This window comes from Macaca thibetana, chromosome X, assembly GCF_024542745.1.
Source record: "Macaca thibetana thibetana isolate TM-01 chromosome X, ASM2454274v1, whole genome shotgun sequence".
Lineage (NCBI taxonomy): Eukaryota > Metazoa > Chordata > Mammalia > Primates > Cercopithecidae > Macaca > Macaca thibetana.
Genome location: NC_065598.1, coordinates 146,977,981 through 146,997,373, shown reverse-complemented (window position 1 = coordinate 146,997,373; position 19,393 = coordinate 146,977,981). Strand labels below are relative to the sequence as shown.

Here is a 19,393-nt window from a genome sequence, read left to right as displayed (position 1 = left end):
AGACCAAATCTACGTCTGATTGGGGTGCCTGAAAGTGAGGGGGAAAATGGAACCAAGTTGGAAAACACTCTTCAGGATATCATCCAGGAGAACTTCCCCAACCTAGTAGGGCAGGCCAACATTCAAATCCAGGAAATACAGAGAACGCCACAAAGATACTCCTTGAGAAGAGCAACTCCAAGACACATAATTGCCAGATTCACCAAAGTTGAAATGAAGGAAAAAATCTTAAGGGCAGCCAGAGAGAAAGGTCGGGTTACCCACAAAGGGAAGCCCATCAGACTAACAGCAGATCTCTCGGCAGAAACTCTCCAAGCCAGAAGAGAGTGGGGGCCAATATTCAACATTCTTAAAGAAAAGAATTTTAAACCCAGAATTTCATATCCAGCCAAACTAAGTTTCATAAGTGAAGGAGAAATAAAATCCTTTACAGATAAGCAAATGCTTAGAGATCTTGTCACCACTAGGCCTGCCTTACAAGAGACCCTGAAGGAAGCACTAAACATGGAAAGGAACAACCGGTACCAGCCATTGCAAAAACATGCCAAAATGTAAAGACCATCGAGGCTAGGAAGAAACTGCATCAACTAACGAGCAAAATAACCAGTTAATATCATAATGGCAGGATCAAGTTCACACATAACAATCTTAACCTTAAATGTAAATGGACTAAATGCTCCAATTAAAAGACACAGACTGGCAAACTGGATAAAGAGTCAAGACCCATCAGTCTGCTGTATTCAGGAGACCCATCTCACACGCAGAGACATACATAGGCTCAAAATAAAGGGATGGAGGAAGATTTACCAAGCAAATGGAGAACAAAAAAAAAGCGGGGGTTGCAATACTAGTCTCTGATAAAACAGACTTTAAACCATCAAAGATCAAAAGAGACAAAGAAGGCCATTACATAATGGTAAAGGGATCAATTCAACAGGAAGAGCTAACTATCCTAAATATATATGCACCCAATACAGGAGCACCCAGATTCATAAAGCAAGTCCTTAGAGACTTACAAAGAGACTTAGACTCCCATACAATAATAATGGGAGACTTCAACACTCCACTGTCAACATTAGACAGATCAACGAGACAGAAAGTTAACAAGGATATCCAGGAATTGAACTCATCTCTGCAGCAAGCAGACCTAATAGACATCTATAGAACTCTCCACCCCAAATCAACAGAATATACATTCTTCTCAGCACCACATCGTACTTACTCCAAAATCGACCACATAATTGGAAGTAAAGCACTCCTCAGCAAATGTACAAGAGCAGAAATTATAACAAACTGTCTCTCAGACCACAGTGCAATCAAACTAGAACTCAGGACTAAGAAACTCAATCAAAACCGCTCAACTACATGGAAACTGAACAACCTGCTCCTGAATGACTACTGGGTACATAACGAAATGAAGGCAGAAAAAAAGATGTTCTTTGAAACCAATGAGAACAAAGATACAACATACCAAAATCTCTGGGACACATTTAAAGCAGTGTGTAGAGGGAAATTTATAGCACTAAATGCCCACAAGAGAAAGCAGGAAAGATCTAAAATTGACACTCTAACATCACAATTAAAAGAACTAGAGAAGCAAGAGCAAACACATTCGAAAGCTAGCAGAAGGCTAGAAATAACTAAGATGAGAGCAGAACTGAAGGAGTTAGAGACACAAAAAACTCTCCAAAAAATCAATGAATCCAGGAGTTGGTTTTTTGAAAAGATTAACAAAATTGACAGACCACTAGCAAGACTAATAAAGAAGAAAAGAGAGAAGAATCAAATCGACGCAATTAAAAATGATAAAGGGGATATCACCACCAACCCCACAGAAATACAAACTACCATCAGAGAATACTATAAGCACCTCTACGCAAATAAACTGGAAAATCTAGAAGAAATGGATAATTTCCTGGACACTTACACTCTTCCAAGACTAAACCAGGAAGAAGTTGAATCCCTGAATAGACCAATAGCAGGCTCTGAAATTGAGGCAATAATTAATAGCCTACCAACCAAAAAAAGTCCAGGACCAGATGGATTCACAGCTGAATTCTACCAGAGGTACAAGGAGGAGTTGGTACCATTCCTTCTGAAACTATTCCAATCAATAGAAAAAGAGGGAATCCTCCCTAACTCATTTTATGAGGCCAACATCATCCTGATACCAAAGCCTGGCAGAGACACAACAAAAAAAGAGAATTTTAGACCAATATCCCTGATGAACATCGATGCAAAAATCCTCAATAAAATACTGGCAAACCGGATTCAGCAACACATCAAAAAGCTTATCCACCATGATCAAGTGGGCTTCATCCCTGGGATGCAAGGCTGGTTCAACATTCGCAAATCAATAAACATAATCCAGCATATAAACAGAACCAAAGACAAGAACCACATGATTATCTCAATAGATGCAGAAAAGGCTTTTGAGAAAATTCAACAGCCCTTCATGCTAAAAAACGCTCAATAAATTCGGTATTGATGGAACGTACCTCAAAATAATAACAGCTATTTATGACAAACCCACAGCAAATATCATACTGAATGGGCAAAAACTGGAAAAATTCCCTTTGAAAACTGGCAGAAGACAGGGATGCCCTCTCTCACCACTCCTATTCAACATAGTGTTGGAAGTTCTGGCTAGGGCAATTAGGCAAGAGAAAGAAATCAAGGGTATTCAGTTAGGAAAAGAAGAAGTCAAACTGTCCCTGTTTGCAGATGACATGATTGTATATTTAGAAAACCCCATTGTCTCAGCCCAAAATCTCCTTAAGCTGATAAGCAACTTCAGCAAAGTCTCAGGATACAAAATTAATGTGCAAAAATCACAAGCATTCTTATACACCAGTAACAGACAAACAGAGAGCCAAATCAGGAATGAACTTCCATTCACAGTTGCTTCAAAGAGAATAAAATACCTAGGAATCCAACTTACAAGGGATGTAAAGGACCTCTTCAAGGAGAACTACAAACCACTGCTCAGTGAAATAAAAGAGGACACAAACAAATGGAAGAACATACCATGCTCATGGATAGGAAGAATCAATATCGTGAAAATGGCCATACTGCCCAAGGTAATTGACAGATTCAATGCCATCCCCATCAAGCTACCAATGAGTTTCTTCACAGAATTGGAAAAAACTGCTTTAAAGTTCATATGGAACCAAAAAAGAGCCCGCATCTCCAAGACAATCCTAAGTCAAAAGAACAAAGCTGGAGGCATCACGCTACCTGACTTCAAACTATACTACAAGGCTACAGTAACCAAAACAGCATGGTACTGGTACCAAAACAGAGATATAGACCAATGGAACAGAACAGAGTCCTCAGAAATAATACCACACATCTACAGCCATCTGATCTTTGACAAACCTGAGAGAAACAAGAAATGGGGAAAGGATTCCCTATTTAATAAATGGTGCTGGGAAAATTGGCTAGCCATAAGTAGAAAGCTGAAACTGGATCCTTTCCTTACTCCTTATATGAAAATTAATTCAAGATGGATTAGAGACTTAAATGTTAGACCTAATACCATAAAAATCCTAGAGGAAAACCTAGGTAGTACCATTCAGGACATAGGCATGGGTGAAGACTTCATGTCTAAAACACCAAAAGCAACGGCAGCAAAAGCCAAAATTGACAAATGGGATCTCATTAAATTAAAGAGCTTCTGCACAGCAAAAGAAACTACCATCAGAGTGAACAGGCAACCTACAGAATGGGAGAACATTTTTGCAATCTACTCATCTGACAAAGGGCTAATATCCAGAACCTACAAAGAACTCAAACAAATTTACAAGAAAAAAACAAACAACCCCATCAAAAAGTGGGCAAAGGATATGAACAGACATTTCTCAAAAGAAGACATTCATACAGCCAACAGACACATGAAAAAATGCTCATCATCACTCACCATCAGAGAAATGCAAATCAAAAGCACAATGAGATACCATCTCACACCAGTTAGAATGGCGATCATTAAAAAGTCAGGAAACAACAGGTGCTGGAGAGGATGTGGAGAAATAGGAACACTTTTACACTGTTGGTGGGATTGTAAACTAGTTCAACCATTATGGAAAACAGTATGGCGATTCCTCAAGGATCTAGAACTAGATGTACCATATGACCCAGCCATCCCATTACTGGGTATATACCCAAAGGATTATAAATTATGCTGCTATAAAGACACATCACACGTATGTTTATTGCGGCACTATTCACAATAGCAAAGACTTGGAATCAACCCAAATGTCCATCAGTGACAGATTGGATTAAGAAAATGTGGCACATGTACACCATGGAATACTATGCAGCCATCAAAAAGGATGAGTTTGCGTCCTTTGTAGGGACATGGATGCAGCTGGAAACCATCATTCTTAGCAAACTATCACAAGAACACAAAACCAAACACCGCATGTTCTCACTCATAGGTGGGAACTGAACAATAAGATCACTTGGACTCAGGAAGGGGAACATCACACACAGGGGCCTATCATGGGGAGGGGGGAGGGGGGAGGGATTGCATTGGTAGTTATACCTGTTGTAAACGATGAGTTGATGGGTGCAGCACACCAACATGGCACAAGTATACATATGTAACAAACCTGCACGTTATGCACATGTACCCTACAACTTAAAGTATAATAATAATAAATAAATTAAAAAAAAGAAAAAAAGAAAAAAGGCCAAAGTCTGTAATGGGCAATTGTTAAAACAGTTTCCCAAGCTCACAAACACACACAGACAGCAGGCACGCACATGCACATGCACACAGGCACAAACAGACACACACACACAGTGCTGATTGTATTAGTCAGCAGAGAAATGCAAAATAAAATCCAAAGGCTACCAGTACACACCCATTAGAATGACTAACATAAAAAAGACAGAAAATACCACTTCTTGGTGAGGATGTTGAGCAAATCTGTACTCTCATGCACTACTGATAAGAATGTAAATTTGTACCAAGGTTTTTGAAAATTGTTTGGTGCTATTTAACAGTGCTGTACATGTGCATATCATATAACTTTGCATCTCCAGTCCTGAGCATAGTTCCAAACAGGCATCATTGTTTATGTATACCAAAAGGCATATTAAGAATGTCCATAGCAGAGCTAATTGTAATAAACTCCACTGGAAACTCCCTTAATGTCCATCAGAATGGAATAAAAAGCTGTAGCATAGTCACACAATGAAATACTATACAGCAATGACAATTATATTACACTCAACATGGATGAGGTCACAGCCACAATGCTGAGCAAAAGCCAAATACATAAGTATATACATAGTCTGATTCTATTTATACTATATACACAAACAGGCAAAACTAATATGTGCTGTTAAAAGTCATTATTCATAGAACACTTTCAAACTTCTTAATGCTCTTTATTCATAATACGGATCTCTAACTTTTAATAAATAAAAATATTAATAGTAACTTTAGAAGTATTCATAAAGAGTGGTAGTATATGAAAGATTACTCAGACACTGGAAAATGATAGCAAACTGATAGTATTTGAATAACAACATTTGAATTTCTTAATAAAGTAAACAGCACTACACAGAATCACTCATCAAAATTGCCAGTTTAAGGATTTATTTTGCTTCTTAAACTTGTTATTTATTAGAAGAACACTCTCAGGGTTTGTGTATAGTATACTATGCATATGGTGTATAGTATTTTATGCATTTAGAATACTGTGTGTGCAGTATACTATACATATAAAATACTATGTGTATAGTATACTTATGTATATACACTTACTAATATTAAATATTCAAAAATTACCATCGGCAGCATAAAGGGCCATTAACACACTTATAATAAACAAAATCAACTGATCAGGTTGTGACCACTTTAATCCTTTGTACTTCTGTTCTGACACCTGAGAATTTCAAAACTTTAAATCAGTGTGACAGTGTTTCCTGCTCTTGGTTTTGAGTTAACATCAATAGATTCCTTCAAACTAGTAAAGTCTCTATGTCTATTGTTAAGCTTTAATTCTTACAAGATCATTATAATACTTTTTTCTATTTTTGCTCATTTCTCAAGTATTTTTCTCTGGATTTGATATTCAGAAAAATATGTATCTTTCTCAACACAATGTCAGGAAGGAGTTTCCACAGAGAAGCGCTAGTCAGGATAGTGGTTACCCTTGGTGAGGGTTGTTATTGGAAAGGGAAGCAAATGATACTCCTGGGTGCTGATTATCTGGAATGTAACTTTGGTGTTCATTAAAGAGATCTGGATTGGAGATTTAATTTAGGTGTCATCCACATAGATGATGTTTACAGTCATACAGCTAGATGAGATCACTACAGAAATGACTATATACAGAGAAAAGAAGAGAATCAAGGAAGGACTTTCTTTTTAGACATGGTAACATTTAGAAGCTAGAAAGAAGAGAATAATTTAATAAATGTGAAGACAAAGGCAGGTGACGTATGAGAAAATCTAAACGGAACGTGTTGTCCTGGAGGCCAAATAAAGTACATCAAGAAGGAGAGTGATTTAAATTCTTAAGTTCCTAAGTGGGCAGTTAAAATTAATCTTAGAAAACCTTTAGTGAGGAAGCAATTCTGGAATGACAGAGTTAGAACTTCTAAAATCCACTCCTCCATAAAAGCAAGGAGACAATTTTCAAACATTGTCAAAATAAACTTTCTCCAAACTTCGGAATTTAACAAAAGTCTCCTAACACTCTGAAGAATGTTATTCAAGAAAAATGATTAGTTCTCAGTAAGACCAGGGAGCCCTATTCCCATCTTCTTCTTCCCTCCTCTGAAGAAGCCTTGAAGATTTTGTCATGATGAAAAGGTCAATCCATCAGAAAGAAAAATAACAATTATAAAGAAATACACACTTAAACACAGAGCCCCAAAATACATGAAGGAACACTGATAGAACTGAAGGGAAAAATAAGACAATTCAACAGTAATAATTAGAGATTTCAATATTCCACTTTCAGTACATAGATAGAACAACTAGGCAGATCAACACAGAAATACAAGATTTGAACAATTCTATAAACCAACTAGACATAACCAACATCTATAGAGCGTTCCACCAAACAACATCAGACTGTACATTATTCTCAAGTGCACATGGAACATTTTCTGAGATAGACCATATATTAGGTCATACAGTAAGACTCAATAGATTTAAAAGTATTGAAATCATACAAAGTACATTTTCTTACCCAAAATTAGAAATCAGTAAGAAAAGGAAATTCCCAAAATTTACAAATATGTTGAGATCAAACAACACATTCTCCTCTTAAATAGACTGATCCAAATAAAAAATCACAAGGGGAATTAGAAAATATTTTGAAACAAATGAAAATGATGACATAACATACCAAAACTCATGGGATGCATCAGCTTAAAGAAGTGCTTAGAGGGAAATTTATCATTGTAAAACCTATATTTAAAAGAGAAATCTAAAATCAATAACCTGAACTTCCACCTTAAGAGACTAGAAAAAGAAGACCAAACTAAATCCAAAGCAAGCAGAAGGAAAAAATAATAAATATTAGAGTACAAATAAATAAAATAAAGAATTTTAAAAATTAAAGAAAACCAAAAAATCTAAGTTATTTGAAAAGATCAGCAAAACTGATAAACCTTTCACCAGACAGACAAAGCAAATAAAAGAATAGAATCACATTACTATAAGCATGAAAGAAGGCACATCATGCTTGCCTTACAGAAATAAGCAGGATTTTATGGAAATACTATGAGCAACTGTACACCAACCAATTAGATAACCGAGATGAAATGAAAAAAAGTCATAGAAATATACAAACTGATGGAACTGACTGAAGGAGAAATATAAGTTTTCATTGACCCTATACTAAGTAAATAGGTTACATTAGTGATTTAATAACTTCTCACAAAGAAAAGCCCAGGCTTAGATCTAATTGTACAAAACATTTGAAAAAGACTTGATACCAATCAATACCAGGGTTTCACAAATAATTCTTCCAAAATATAGAAGGGGAAAGAACATTTCTTAATTCATTCTATGAGGCTAGTGTTACCCTGATACCAAAACCAAAGGTCACTAGAAAATACAACTATAGACAAGTATTTCTTTTTTTTTTTTTTTTTTTTTTTTTTTTCTTTCTTTTTTTTTTTTTTTTTAATTTATTTATTATTATTATACTTTAAGTTGTAGGGTACATGTGCATAACGTGCAGCACAGCAACATGGCACAAGTATACATATGTAACAAACCTAGACAAGTATTTCTTATGACTATAATCATAAGACAGCCATAAGACACAAAAATCTTCAACGAAACTCTAGCAACTGATTCAAGCAACTTATAAAATGGATTATACATCAGTTTTAAGTGAGATTTATCCCAGGAATACAAAGTTGGCTCAACAACGAAAAACTATTCAACATAATATGACATAATAATAAAATGGACAAAAACCACACGATCATCTCAATACATAAAGAAGCATATATACTCTGCACTAGAAATTCAAAATTTTCTTAATTTGCCAGTAATTAGTGGCTATAACTTGTCCTGTCACTGTGAATAATAAAAGTTTTGAGAATTGCAATTATTTGATTAAGTTATAAACCAATATAGTACCTGTTTCCATTTGGTTTTATATATACCAACCTCGGACTGTAGCTTTCAGATTCATCAGAATGCCTAAATTTTTAAAAAATTATTTTTGTTTTAATTGACAAATAAGTGTGTATACTTTTTGGGTACAATTAGATGTTTCAATAAATATATATATTGTGTAATGATCAAATTGGGGTATTTAACATTTCCATTATCTCAAACATTTATCATGTATTTGTGATGAGAACATTCAAAATCCTCTTTTCTGGCTATTTTGAAATATATCATACAATATTTTTTTAAATATAATCAGCCTTCTGCACAATAGCACACCAGAACTTATTCCTTCTATCCAACTATACCTTGTACCCATTAATCAATCTCCCTCCATTAACCAAGCTCTCTCCAGGCCCTCTCTCTTCTCCTTCCCCAGACTCAGGTAACCGCCATTCTACTCTCTACTTTTATGATATCATCTATTTTAGATTATGTATATGAATGATACAATGCAATATTTGTCATTCTGAGCCTTGCTCACTTCATTTAACATAATATCTTCCAATTTTATCCACATTGCCACAAATAATAGAATTTCATTCTCTTTTTATGGCTGAATAGCATTCCATTGTGTGTGTGTGTGTGTGTGTGTGTGTGTGTGTTTATATAACATTTTCTTATTAATTCATTCATTGATGGACACTTGGATTGATTCCACATCTTGTCTATTTTGAACAGTGCTAAAATAATAATTGAAGTATAGATATCTCTTGAACATACTCTATTTATTTTGGGTGTATACCCAGTAGTGGAATTGCTGGATATTATGGTAATTTGGTTTATAATTTTTTGAGGAAACGCCTTACTTTTTTTCATAGTGGCAGTACTAATTTGCATTCTCACCAACAGTGTATAAGAAAGAGTTCCCCTTTATTCTCATCTTTTCCAGCACTTGTTCTCTTTTGTCTTTTTGATAATAGTCATTCTAACCAGGGTGAGGTGATATCTAATTGTGGTTTTGATTTACATCTCTGTAATGATTAGTGATACTGGGCATTTTTTATATACCTGGTGGCCATTTGTATATCTTCTTTTGAGAGATGTCTATTAAGGTCTTTTGCCCATTTTTAAAATCAGATTTTTTTATATTGAGTTATTTGAGTTCCTTATATATACTGGATATTAACCCCTTATCAGATGTGTACTTTGAAAATATTTTTCCCATTCTGTGTATTTTCTGTTCGCTCTGTTGGTTGTTTCATTTGCTCTACAAAAGATTTTTAGTTTGATAAAATTCCATATTTCTACTTTTGTTTTTACTGCCTGTGCTTTTGGATTCTTATCTAAAAGAACCTTGCCTAGATGACTGATGGCATGGAGAATTTCCCCTACATTTTCTTCTAGTAATTTTATAGCTTTGGGTTTTACATTTAAGTCATTAATCCATTTTGATTCGATTGTTTATAGTGAGAGATAAGGGTTTAGTCTCATTCTTGTACATGTGGACATGCAGTTTTCTCAGCACCATGTTGAAGAGGCAATGGGATTCATCCCAGGGATGCAAAAATGGTTGAAAACATGCAAATGAATAAATGTGATACATGACATCAACAAAATCAAGGACAAAAAACACATGGTCATTTCAGTAGATGAAGAAAAAAATATTCAATAAAGTTCAACATCTCTTCATGATGAAAGCTCTTAACTAATTAGGTATAGAAAAAGAATGTACCTCAACACAATAAAGGCCATATATAACAAACCTACAGCAAACATCATACTGAATGGAAAAGGTTGAAAGCTCTTTTCTAAGATCTGAAACTGTGAAACAAGGCAAGGATACCCAGTCTCACCACTTCTCACAACTACTGGTGAGAAGTCCTAGAAGTACTAGAAGTCCTAGCCAGAGCAATTAGGCAAGAGAAAGAAATAAAAGGCATCCAAATTGGAAAGGAGGAAGTCAAATTGTCCCTATTTGCAGATGACATAATCATATAAATAAATATATATATATCCATACACACATACATATATGTGTGTATATGTGTGTGTTTGTGTGTGTATATATATCCCTAAAGAACTAAACAAAAAATTGTTAGAATTAATGAAGAAAATAAGCAACATGGAAGGATACAAAATCCACATACAAAAGTCAGTACCATTTCTATATGTCAATAGTGAACTATTTGAAAAAAGAAAGTGATTCCATTTACAATAGCTACAAAACAATAATATTCCTAGGAATAAATTTAACCAAGGAGGTAAAAGATCTCCACAATGAAAACTATAAACACAAATTAGAAAAACAGAATAAGACACAAATAAGTAGAAAGAGGTCTTATGTTCATGGATTGGAAGAACTGATACTGTTAAAATGTTCATGCTACCCAAAGCAAGCTACACATTCAATACAATTGCTATCAAAACACCAATTACATGCTTCCTGAAATAGAAAAAAAATTCTAAACTTCATATGAAACCACAAAAGACCCAAAATCTCCAAAACTATACTAAGCAAAATGAATAAACCTAGGGACATCACACTACCTGACTTCAAAATATACCATGAAGCTATAGTAACCAAAACAGCAGGGTAGTGGCATAAAAATTGACACATAGAACAATGGAACATAAAAAGACACATGCAGTTGTATGTTTATCACAGCACTATTTACAATAGCAAAGTCATGGAATCAACCTAAATGTCCATCAGTGGATGACTGGATAAAGAAAATTGGTACATATATGTATGTACACACACAAACACATACACAGACACCATGGAATACTACTCAGCCATAAAAAGGATGAAATCATGTGTCTGCTGCACCATAGATGGAACTAGAGGCCACTATCCTCAGTGATATAGTTCATAAACTCAACTACTGCATATTCTCACTTGTAAGTGGGATCCAAATAATGGATACACATGGATACAGAGAGTGGAATAATACACACTGGAGATTCCAAAAAATGGGAGGGTATGAGGAGGTGAAGATTGAAAAAATACCTGTAGGGTGCAGTGTTTAGTATTTGGGCAATGGGTACACTAAAAGCTCAGACTTGTTCACTACACAATATATCAGTTTAACAAAACTGCACTTGTAGTCTCCAAATCTATAAAAATAAAAAATAAAGGAATAAAGAATACAGAAATAAACCTACATATTTACAGCCAACTGATTTTTGACAAAAGCACCAAAATACACATTAAGGGAAGGGCAGTCTCTTCAACATATGGTGCTGGGAAATCTGGAGAATCCTTGGATTTTTACTATGTCCAAACCAAACTTAAGTTCTTTTCACTAAAACTCTTTGTGTTCTGTATCTTGGTTTAGATCCTGTATTCTGGTTACTTACCTCCTCAACGTTGTATCATATCCCTTTCCCCATTACACTGGCCTTCTGCCAGTTCCTAGAACTCTTTACCACATAGAAGACTTTGCATTTGCTGGTTTTGGGGAGTTTGGGAGGTTTAGTTGTTTTGTTATTATTTTGGCCTGAAATGTTTTCCATCAAGCTCTTGCATGACTGACTCCTTCTCATTTTTTAATATTTTAGATTAGAAACTACCCTCAGAGAGATCTTCTCTTATCACTGTATCTAATGACGCCCCTCCTCACCCTGTAACTCTACTTTATTTTCTTTATAGCATGCACCACTATCTGTTACTATATTATTTATTTACTTGTTTATTGTCTGTCTTTTCTCACTAGACTGTAAGCTCAATGAGGTGATGGGGCCTCAAATGATTTATGACCTCTGTGTCTTCACTATCTAATATGATGCCTTGATATTTGTTGAACGGGTAACTGATTAAATCAATTTATCAAGCAAGTGGTTTCTGACAATATTTCAAAAGAAATACATTCTCATTTGTGCTAACATGGCAAGATTGTTTGTTACTTCCATTTTTCCTGGGGTGCGTTACATACCAAGGCTCAGATAACAGAAGGAGGCATTTTGCTAAGCAACTAAAGACAAGGAGATGCTTTAGCCATTATAACTCATATGAGATATATTGAAGGGCCCATTCAGCGAGTGCAAAAGTTCTAAATGTCAGGTAGATATCCTTTCTTCAGGAACCAGTCCCTCCACCCTACCCCAGCTCCTCCATGAAAGTACAATGATTATAATTGAGATGAGGGGGCAGTTTTATAGGAGAGAAGCTGAGGAATTAAAGGAGCCCAAATCCATGGAGGAAGGAAAGCAGAAAGAGGCCTAACTGGGAAGAATTCTGTTCCCCAGTGGGTGAATAAATTCCATCATTATCCATGTACTTGCAAAAGCTACAATGTTAGGATCATGTAGAATCTTGTTTAAATGTCCTTTTTCCTTTCTTAACCACATGAAAACTCAAAAATTATAATCATTTCTACTTCTGAAATCGCTCCGTCCCACTCAGTTCAACCCACTGTCTAGTATATTATGCCTATGGGTCACTGACACCAAAAGGCATTGTGATGACCTTTTAAATACCGTCTTGGCTTCAGTTTCACTCTTTTCCACCAGCCATCCCTATGACAGCCAGGGTGATCCTTCCCAAGCTTATATCTGGTCATGTCATCTTTCTCCTTTAGGCATGTCCACAACTCGTTGTGTGTACACACATGTGCATATTCCAACAGAGGTTCCCACTTGCCCATTAGAAGTTTCTTCTGGGGACTATATAATAAAAGCAAGAAATCCAGGACTGCAAAAACTCTTATTTCTTAGGGTAGGCAATTCAGACTTTTTTTTTTTTTTTTTTTTTTTTTTTTTTTGAGACAAAGGCCTTGCTCTATTGCCTGGGTTGGAGTGCAGTGGCTCGATCATTGCTCACTGTAGCGTTGAACCCCTGGGCTCAATTGATCCTCCTGCCTCAGCCTCCTGAGCAGCTGGGGCTACAGGCATGTGCCACCATGCCCAGCTAATTTTTAATTTTTTTTTTTTTTTTTTGCAGAGACGGTTTCTTTCTGTGTTGCCCAGGCTGTTCTCAAACTCTTGGCCCCATGCAATCCTCCTGCATTGGCCTTCCAAGGTGCTGGGATTACAGCATAAGCCACTGTACCCAGACTAACTTGGATATTTTATCCTATTTATTAAGCTTCCTTCTGGCCTGTGACTCCAGTGATACTATTAATTCCTTTACCACTCCATGTGCTCACATACTTTTTGCCTTGACTATGTTGTTCTTTGCTAGGAATGTCCTTCTTTCACCTCCTAAAGGTGGCGTCGTCTTCTGAGTATCATTTACTTTAGGAATCCTTCTGTAACACCCCACTCTGAGCAGGAGTAATAGTGCTCACCTCTGTTTTTACTTAACACTTGTGTTTATTTCACTAGTGTGCATACTCCTATATTCCAAATTGCACTACAGCCATTGTGCTTTCTCTGTCTCCCCAAGTAAATTGTGGGCTTCCTGATGTGATGGTGGCCACTGTGCCTTCACAAACTTTGTTTACCAGTACAGGTCAGGCTCCAAGCAGACACTTGATTGAGTAATTTTCAATTTGTTTTTGTTTTCTTCTTACAGTTACTCATGTCTTTCCTGCTTTGCCCTCTATCTTATGAGAAGAGGGTATTTTTTTCTCCACAAATCCCTCTATTCCCATATATTATTGCCAAAGACATTAAATCATTGCTTTCTGCATAAAGTAAGTTGCTACTCTGGCCAAGTGAATTTTCTGAGATACTGATAGCTGCACAATTTATTGTCACATCTGTGTTAGGATCTGTTTGGATTTTCAGGGTGAATATTCAGGGCTGTCTGTGCCAGGTACTTAGCTTAAGTTAAGAGCTCCAGCAAGAAATTCATTTTCCTTTTTAGGGGTGGAAACAAAATCTTCCATTGCTTACACTTTCCATGAACAAACCTGTTTAGATTTTACACTGTCAAAATCTTGGGTAGATTGGATAGAACATGGCACTATCTTTAAACAAAAAGTGTTACAACCATCTGAACAGCAAAGGTAAGAAGACATATACAGATGATTCCCTGCTTAGGAGTAGGGGTACCCCAAGCATATGTACTAAAGATAAAAGACTCTGGGGAAAAATAAGAGCACAAGGGTCTTATGAATTCATATTTCACTGATAGTATTATGACTGCCTCATATAATATCAGTATAAATTTTAGGTAAGGGTATGAGAAGGGTTCTGAGAAGATTTCCCTTTCTTCTTGGTGATAATAGTTTAAAGGTCCACAATTCAAGCTGAGAGCCCTAGATATCCCATAAGTAGAAGAGGATGCTTTGTTTTTAAGGTGGAATCATAAGGAATCATAGCCATCTATAGGAGAAAGTCCCTAGACCACAGGTTGTAAATTGGGAGCTTCAGGTGTGATTTGTTTGATCCACACACTGTTTACAACTTTTAAAATTATTTGCTAAGATTTTACATTTGGGAGATGTCACATAAAATTCCACATTTGCTTATTATTTCACAAAATCAGAAGATTGACAACACTGGGCTCAAATCCTACATGGCTTCAATCAGTCGAAGCCAAATAGTGACTATCCCTTGTAGATGAGGATATGCTTTCCCTTTCCTCATAACCTCCATCACTTTCACCTCACTCCCTGAAAAGGGAGTCTAATATCAATTGCCAGTAATCATCTCACTTGCACTTTTGTTTTACTTACAAGAGAATTAAGAGCTCCCAGTAGAAATGAGGAAAGTGAAAGAGTTCTTGTACCATATCTATCAATTTTGTTTTTTAATTAAGACATGCTGAGATGGCTATACTTTAAACAAGATGGGAGAGTTTACATTTTCTTATAGAAATAAAAGATATTTTCCCATCTTTAAGCACACAAAGCATGCTTCTATTGAAAACATAAAACTTCATATATCAAAATTATGCTATTCATTACAAAAAACATGATTTTTATATAGAAGAACTGCACAATGAAAATATTAATTAAAAACATTGAAAGTTAGGTTTTGTGCTTCAATGCATACATTAAATTTTATTGCTAGAAAATGTGGTTATGCATTCAGCAACAAACCTTTATAGGCATCAAAATGTTTCATAGGTACCAAACTTGTAAAAAAAAGTCTATTAATTGCATCAGAAATGTATGTGTCCAACTAGAAATATTATTGTTGTTGTGTTGAAGAAATGACTGAGACTATATACAAGGCAAGTTATGTGGAAAAGTTAAACTTCCTGTGATATTTTCCTTTGCAGCGTATGAGAGCACAGATATAAAAAATACCATAGAGTTATGAATATTTGTTCATGATGTCAATGAGAATTTTGATGTGATTGGAGAAATTTTTAGTGTGCTACTCATCACAAACAAAGCAGGAAATTACTTATTTAGGTGTATTGAAAAAGTTTTAAAAAGTGTAATGTAAGCAGATCACAATTAGTACCCATGAATAGCTGTTAATGTCAGACTTGTGTAATGTATATCCAATGTTGCAAAGTTTTGCAGGGACCCAGCATTTATATTTGTTTATTGGCAGATTCACCAGAAATTATTTGCTTTGTAGTAAAAGGTTTAAATAGAGTATATTAGGGGTATAGTAGTTGCCACCATGAGGTAGAGGAACCCCTCTTCCCCTCTGACTTGAACAACAGGCAGCTCAAAACTTGAAGGAAAAGGGTATACAGTATGTGATCAGCTTCCCTTTATGAGCCTGGGTGCCTGAGTTAGGGCAAGTACTCACCCTAGATATAAAATCCACGGTGGAAAGAGTTAATCACATCAGGGAAGGAATCAACTCATTTCTTTAATATACTGACTAACATTAAGTAACCCCACCTCATTTCTCACCATTTCCCTTACTCACACCCCTGTTAATCTATACAAATTCTGTACTTGACATTGGAATTCTAAATGCAAGCCTTGACATTAATGCTGATGCAAAAGAAAAGGTGTCAGTTGTCTTGTTTGCATATCAAAATGATAATAAGTTATGAAAGAAAATTAATTATTGTAATTTTAATTTGGAATTTTTCTTTTTTAACTTAAAATATCACTAGTTTGAATTTTTGCTTTCTCTGATATGCTCACCCCATAATTAATTAAATTTGTATTACTTTTCTGCCAGTTTATTTTTCTTACAGCTAGCCTGATTCAGTTATTCAAGGTACCTCTGTATTGGTCTGTTTTGCTTTTCTGTGAAGGAATACCTGAAGCTAGGTAAATTACAAAGAAAAGAGTTTTATTTGGTTCACGGTTATGGGGGTCTGTACAAGAAGCATGGAGCCAGCATCTGGTTTCTGTAAGGACATCAGGAAGCTTTCATTCATGGTGAAAGGCAAAGCAAGCCAGTGTGTCACATGAAAAGAGGGAGCAAAAGAGAGAAGGTGCGAGGCTCCTTTAAAACAATCAGATAGCCTGTGAAGTAATACAGCAAGAATTCACTCATTACTGGAGGGGGGTGGCATCCAGCCATTTGTGAGGGATCTGCCTCCATGACTCAAACACCTCCCACTGGGCCCCACTTCCAACACTGGGGTTCACATTTTAACATAAGAATTGCAGGGGCCAAATATCCAAATTATGTCAACCTCTATGGCTCCTGTAGGCATTTGAGTCTGTGACATCTACATGAGATAATATTTTAGCCATTCTTTCCCCTTTCTTTCCAACAGAAGAAAAAGTTTATTGACTGTCTAGAAGACAGTCACTGAAGTATGAGAACACTTTGAGTTCATTTCAATGTACACAGCATATACTACAGTAGCTATTCAATGAGAGTTTATTGGATGGATGGATGGATGGATGGATGGATGGATGTACTTCAGTTGAAGACAGACCACATGCCCAGAACTCTTTGAAGATGGAAGTTTTATTTCAATCTCATTTGAGTTTAGTATCAAGGGTAATCATTCTCTGTTTCCTTCAACTTCTCTTTATTGACTCTTCTCTGCCTTAGATGCCTATACAACAGCTGAAGTGGTTTATTCTTGGACTCTCGGAAAGAACAAATCTGTGGAAGTGGCACAGGATGGTTCTCGCTTGAACCAGTATGACCTGCTGGGCCATGTTGTTGGGACAGAGATAATCCGGTCTAGTACAGGTATTTAACTTATTTTATTTAACAAACATTTCTGTAACCTGTACCGCATGCCAGTCACTGTTCTAAGTGCTTATAAGTTATTTAATCTTTAAAGCAATGTTGTGACAAAGGTAGTATTATCATGAGAAAACTGAGGTATATAAAAGTTCAGTAATTTGCTCCTTGTCACAGTTATGCAATGGCAAAACGAAAACGAACACTTGTCAGATTGGCTCCCGAGACCATCCTCTTAACCACAATTGCCTGCTGCCTCTTGGAGAGTGGTGCAGAAGGTGAAGGGAATTAGGGTTAGAGTATGAGAAAAGAAAGCAGATGGAGGCCATGGTGGGCAAAGAGCTGAGCTTTGTTCCTAAAGATTGCATTAAAATAATTGCTTAACTCAGCCCGTGCTGAGGTGGCACATTAACTAATCCCAGAAAATGTCAAGCACACAGCCAGGATGTCCAGGGAGTAGCCATGGAATTATTTTCTTAAGTGGATCACGTAACTCAGAAAAAAGCTTGGTTGGCAAAACCTGCTAGGTTTTATCAATGGCTAACTCTTGGATATTGACAAATGGAACTAGAGTTTTGTTCTGTGGCCTTAAGTCTGTCCATTTTGAAATGACCCCTGAGCAGTTCAAGGGGCCTGAGGAACGATATATTCTGGATCTCAACTAACCTTAGAATGTTAGTCAAAATGGAGTATATGCTGGGGCCCACATATCACATAATATTTTTTTGCTATGAAATGATAGAAGCTTTCAACATTAATTTTCAAGCAACACTTGTCTGTGTGAATCCACAATTATATATGTCCTTTTATCTCATTATCTAGACATACGCTGTTCCCTCTTGTGATGTCACAGTCTGTCATCTCCTCTGCCCCCTGTTCTCCTTCCACCTCAGAATCAGGGAAGGGTGCCTAAAAAAAATCAACATTTGAAATGTAATTGAAGGACAAACAGGATTTAGAGATCTGGAACTAGTGTGGGAAAAGGGTATTCTTGACAAAGGCAACGCTGAGATGTCAAAAATTCAGAAGTATGAGAGAGCATGGCCTGTTAGGGAAGCTGAAAGCTGTTCAGAGTAAGATGCAGAAGGGATAGAGAGTGTAGGGCTGCGGGGGTGGGTGGGCTGTTCCATGGGGTCCTGGGGTCATGTGTGGCAGGCCTCCGGCTGGACCAGTCCAAGTGGCACAGGCAGGCAAGGTGTGGCTGGCCCCAATCTGAAGAATTCCCTCCCTCCAGTGGGTGAGTACTGCTGCTGGGGTCAAGTGCCTGGCTTTGGCAGAAGCAGTAGAGGTGGCTGGCGGTTGGAGTGTCTGGGCCTCCTGGGCCCTGCCCCTGTGCCCCAAGAGCGCTCCTGGCTATCATTCATTGGCTTACCTGGGCCACTGCGTGGCCAGGGCTCAGAGCCCTGGGAGTGTGGGCAGAGTCAGACAGGGACCCGTCCCTGGCTTACTCTGTTGAAGGTGACGCAGGGGCATTGACATACTTTTCCTGCACTGGCTGCACAGGTACTGCCAGCCGTCAGGACCCTGATCCCGGGACTGTGCAAGCAAGGAGGGAGAGAAGTCATTTGTAGGTCTCACACACCCTCCTGTCCCCTCACGTCTGCACTGGACCCCTTACATGTGTGAGCAGAGAAGCTGGCCTCCTGCTTCCAGAGGTGCCACCACCACTGCCACTGTCTGGTTTCCCCTCCCTTCCCCACCCCAACTTAAGGGAAAAGAGGAAGGAGACCCCACGAGGAGGCCAAGGCTGCAATATCTCATAGCCCAAAGTTGTGCACTGTACAGCTGGGCCCT

General features: G+C 37.0%; 1 protein-coding gene across 2 annotated transcripts in view; it reads left to right on the top strand.

Annotated features, from left to right (window-relative positions):
* GABRA3 (gamma-aminobutyric acid type A receptor subunit alpha3) overlaps positions 1–19,393 on the top strand; it is a 290,138-nt gene that overhangs the window by 232,355 nt on the left and 38,390 nt on the right. For both annotated transcript variants that reach the window (XM_050775341.1, XM_050775342.1), the window contains exon 7: positions 17,462–17,605. In XM_050775341.1, coding sequence (XP_050631298.1) covers positions 17,462–17,605 — 144 coding nt within the window. The remainder of the gene's footprint in view (positions 1–17,461; positions 17,606–19,393) is intronic.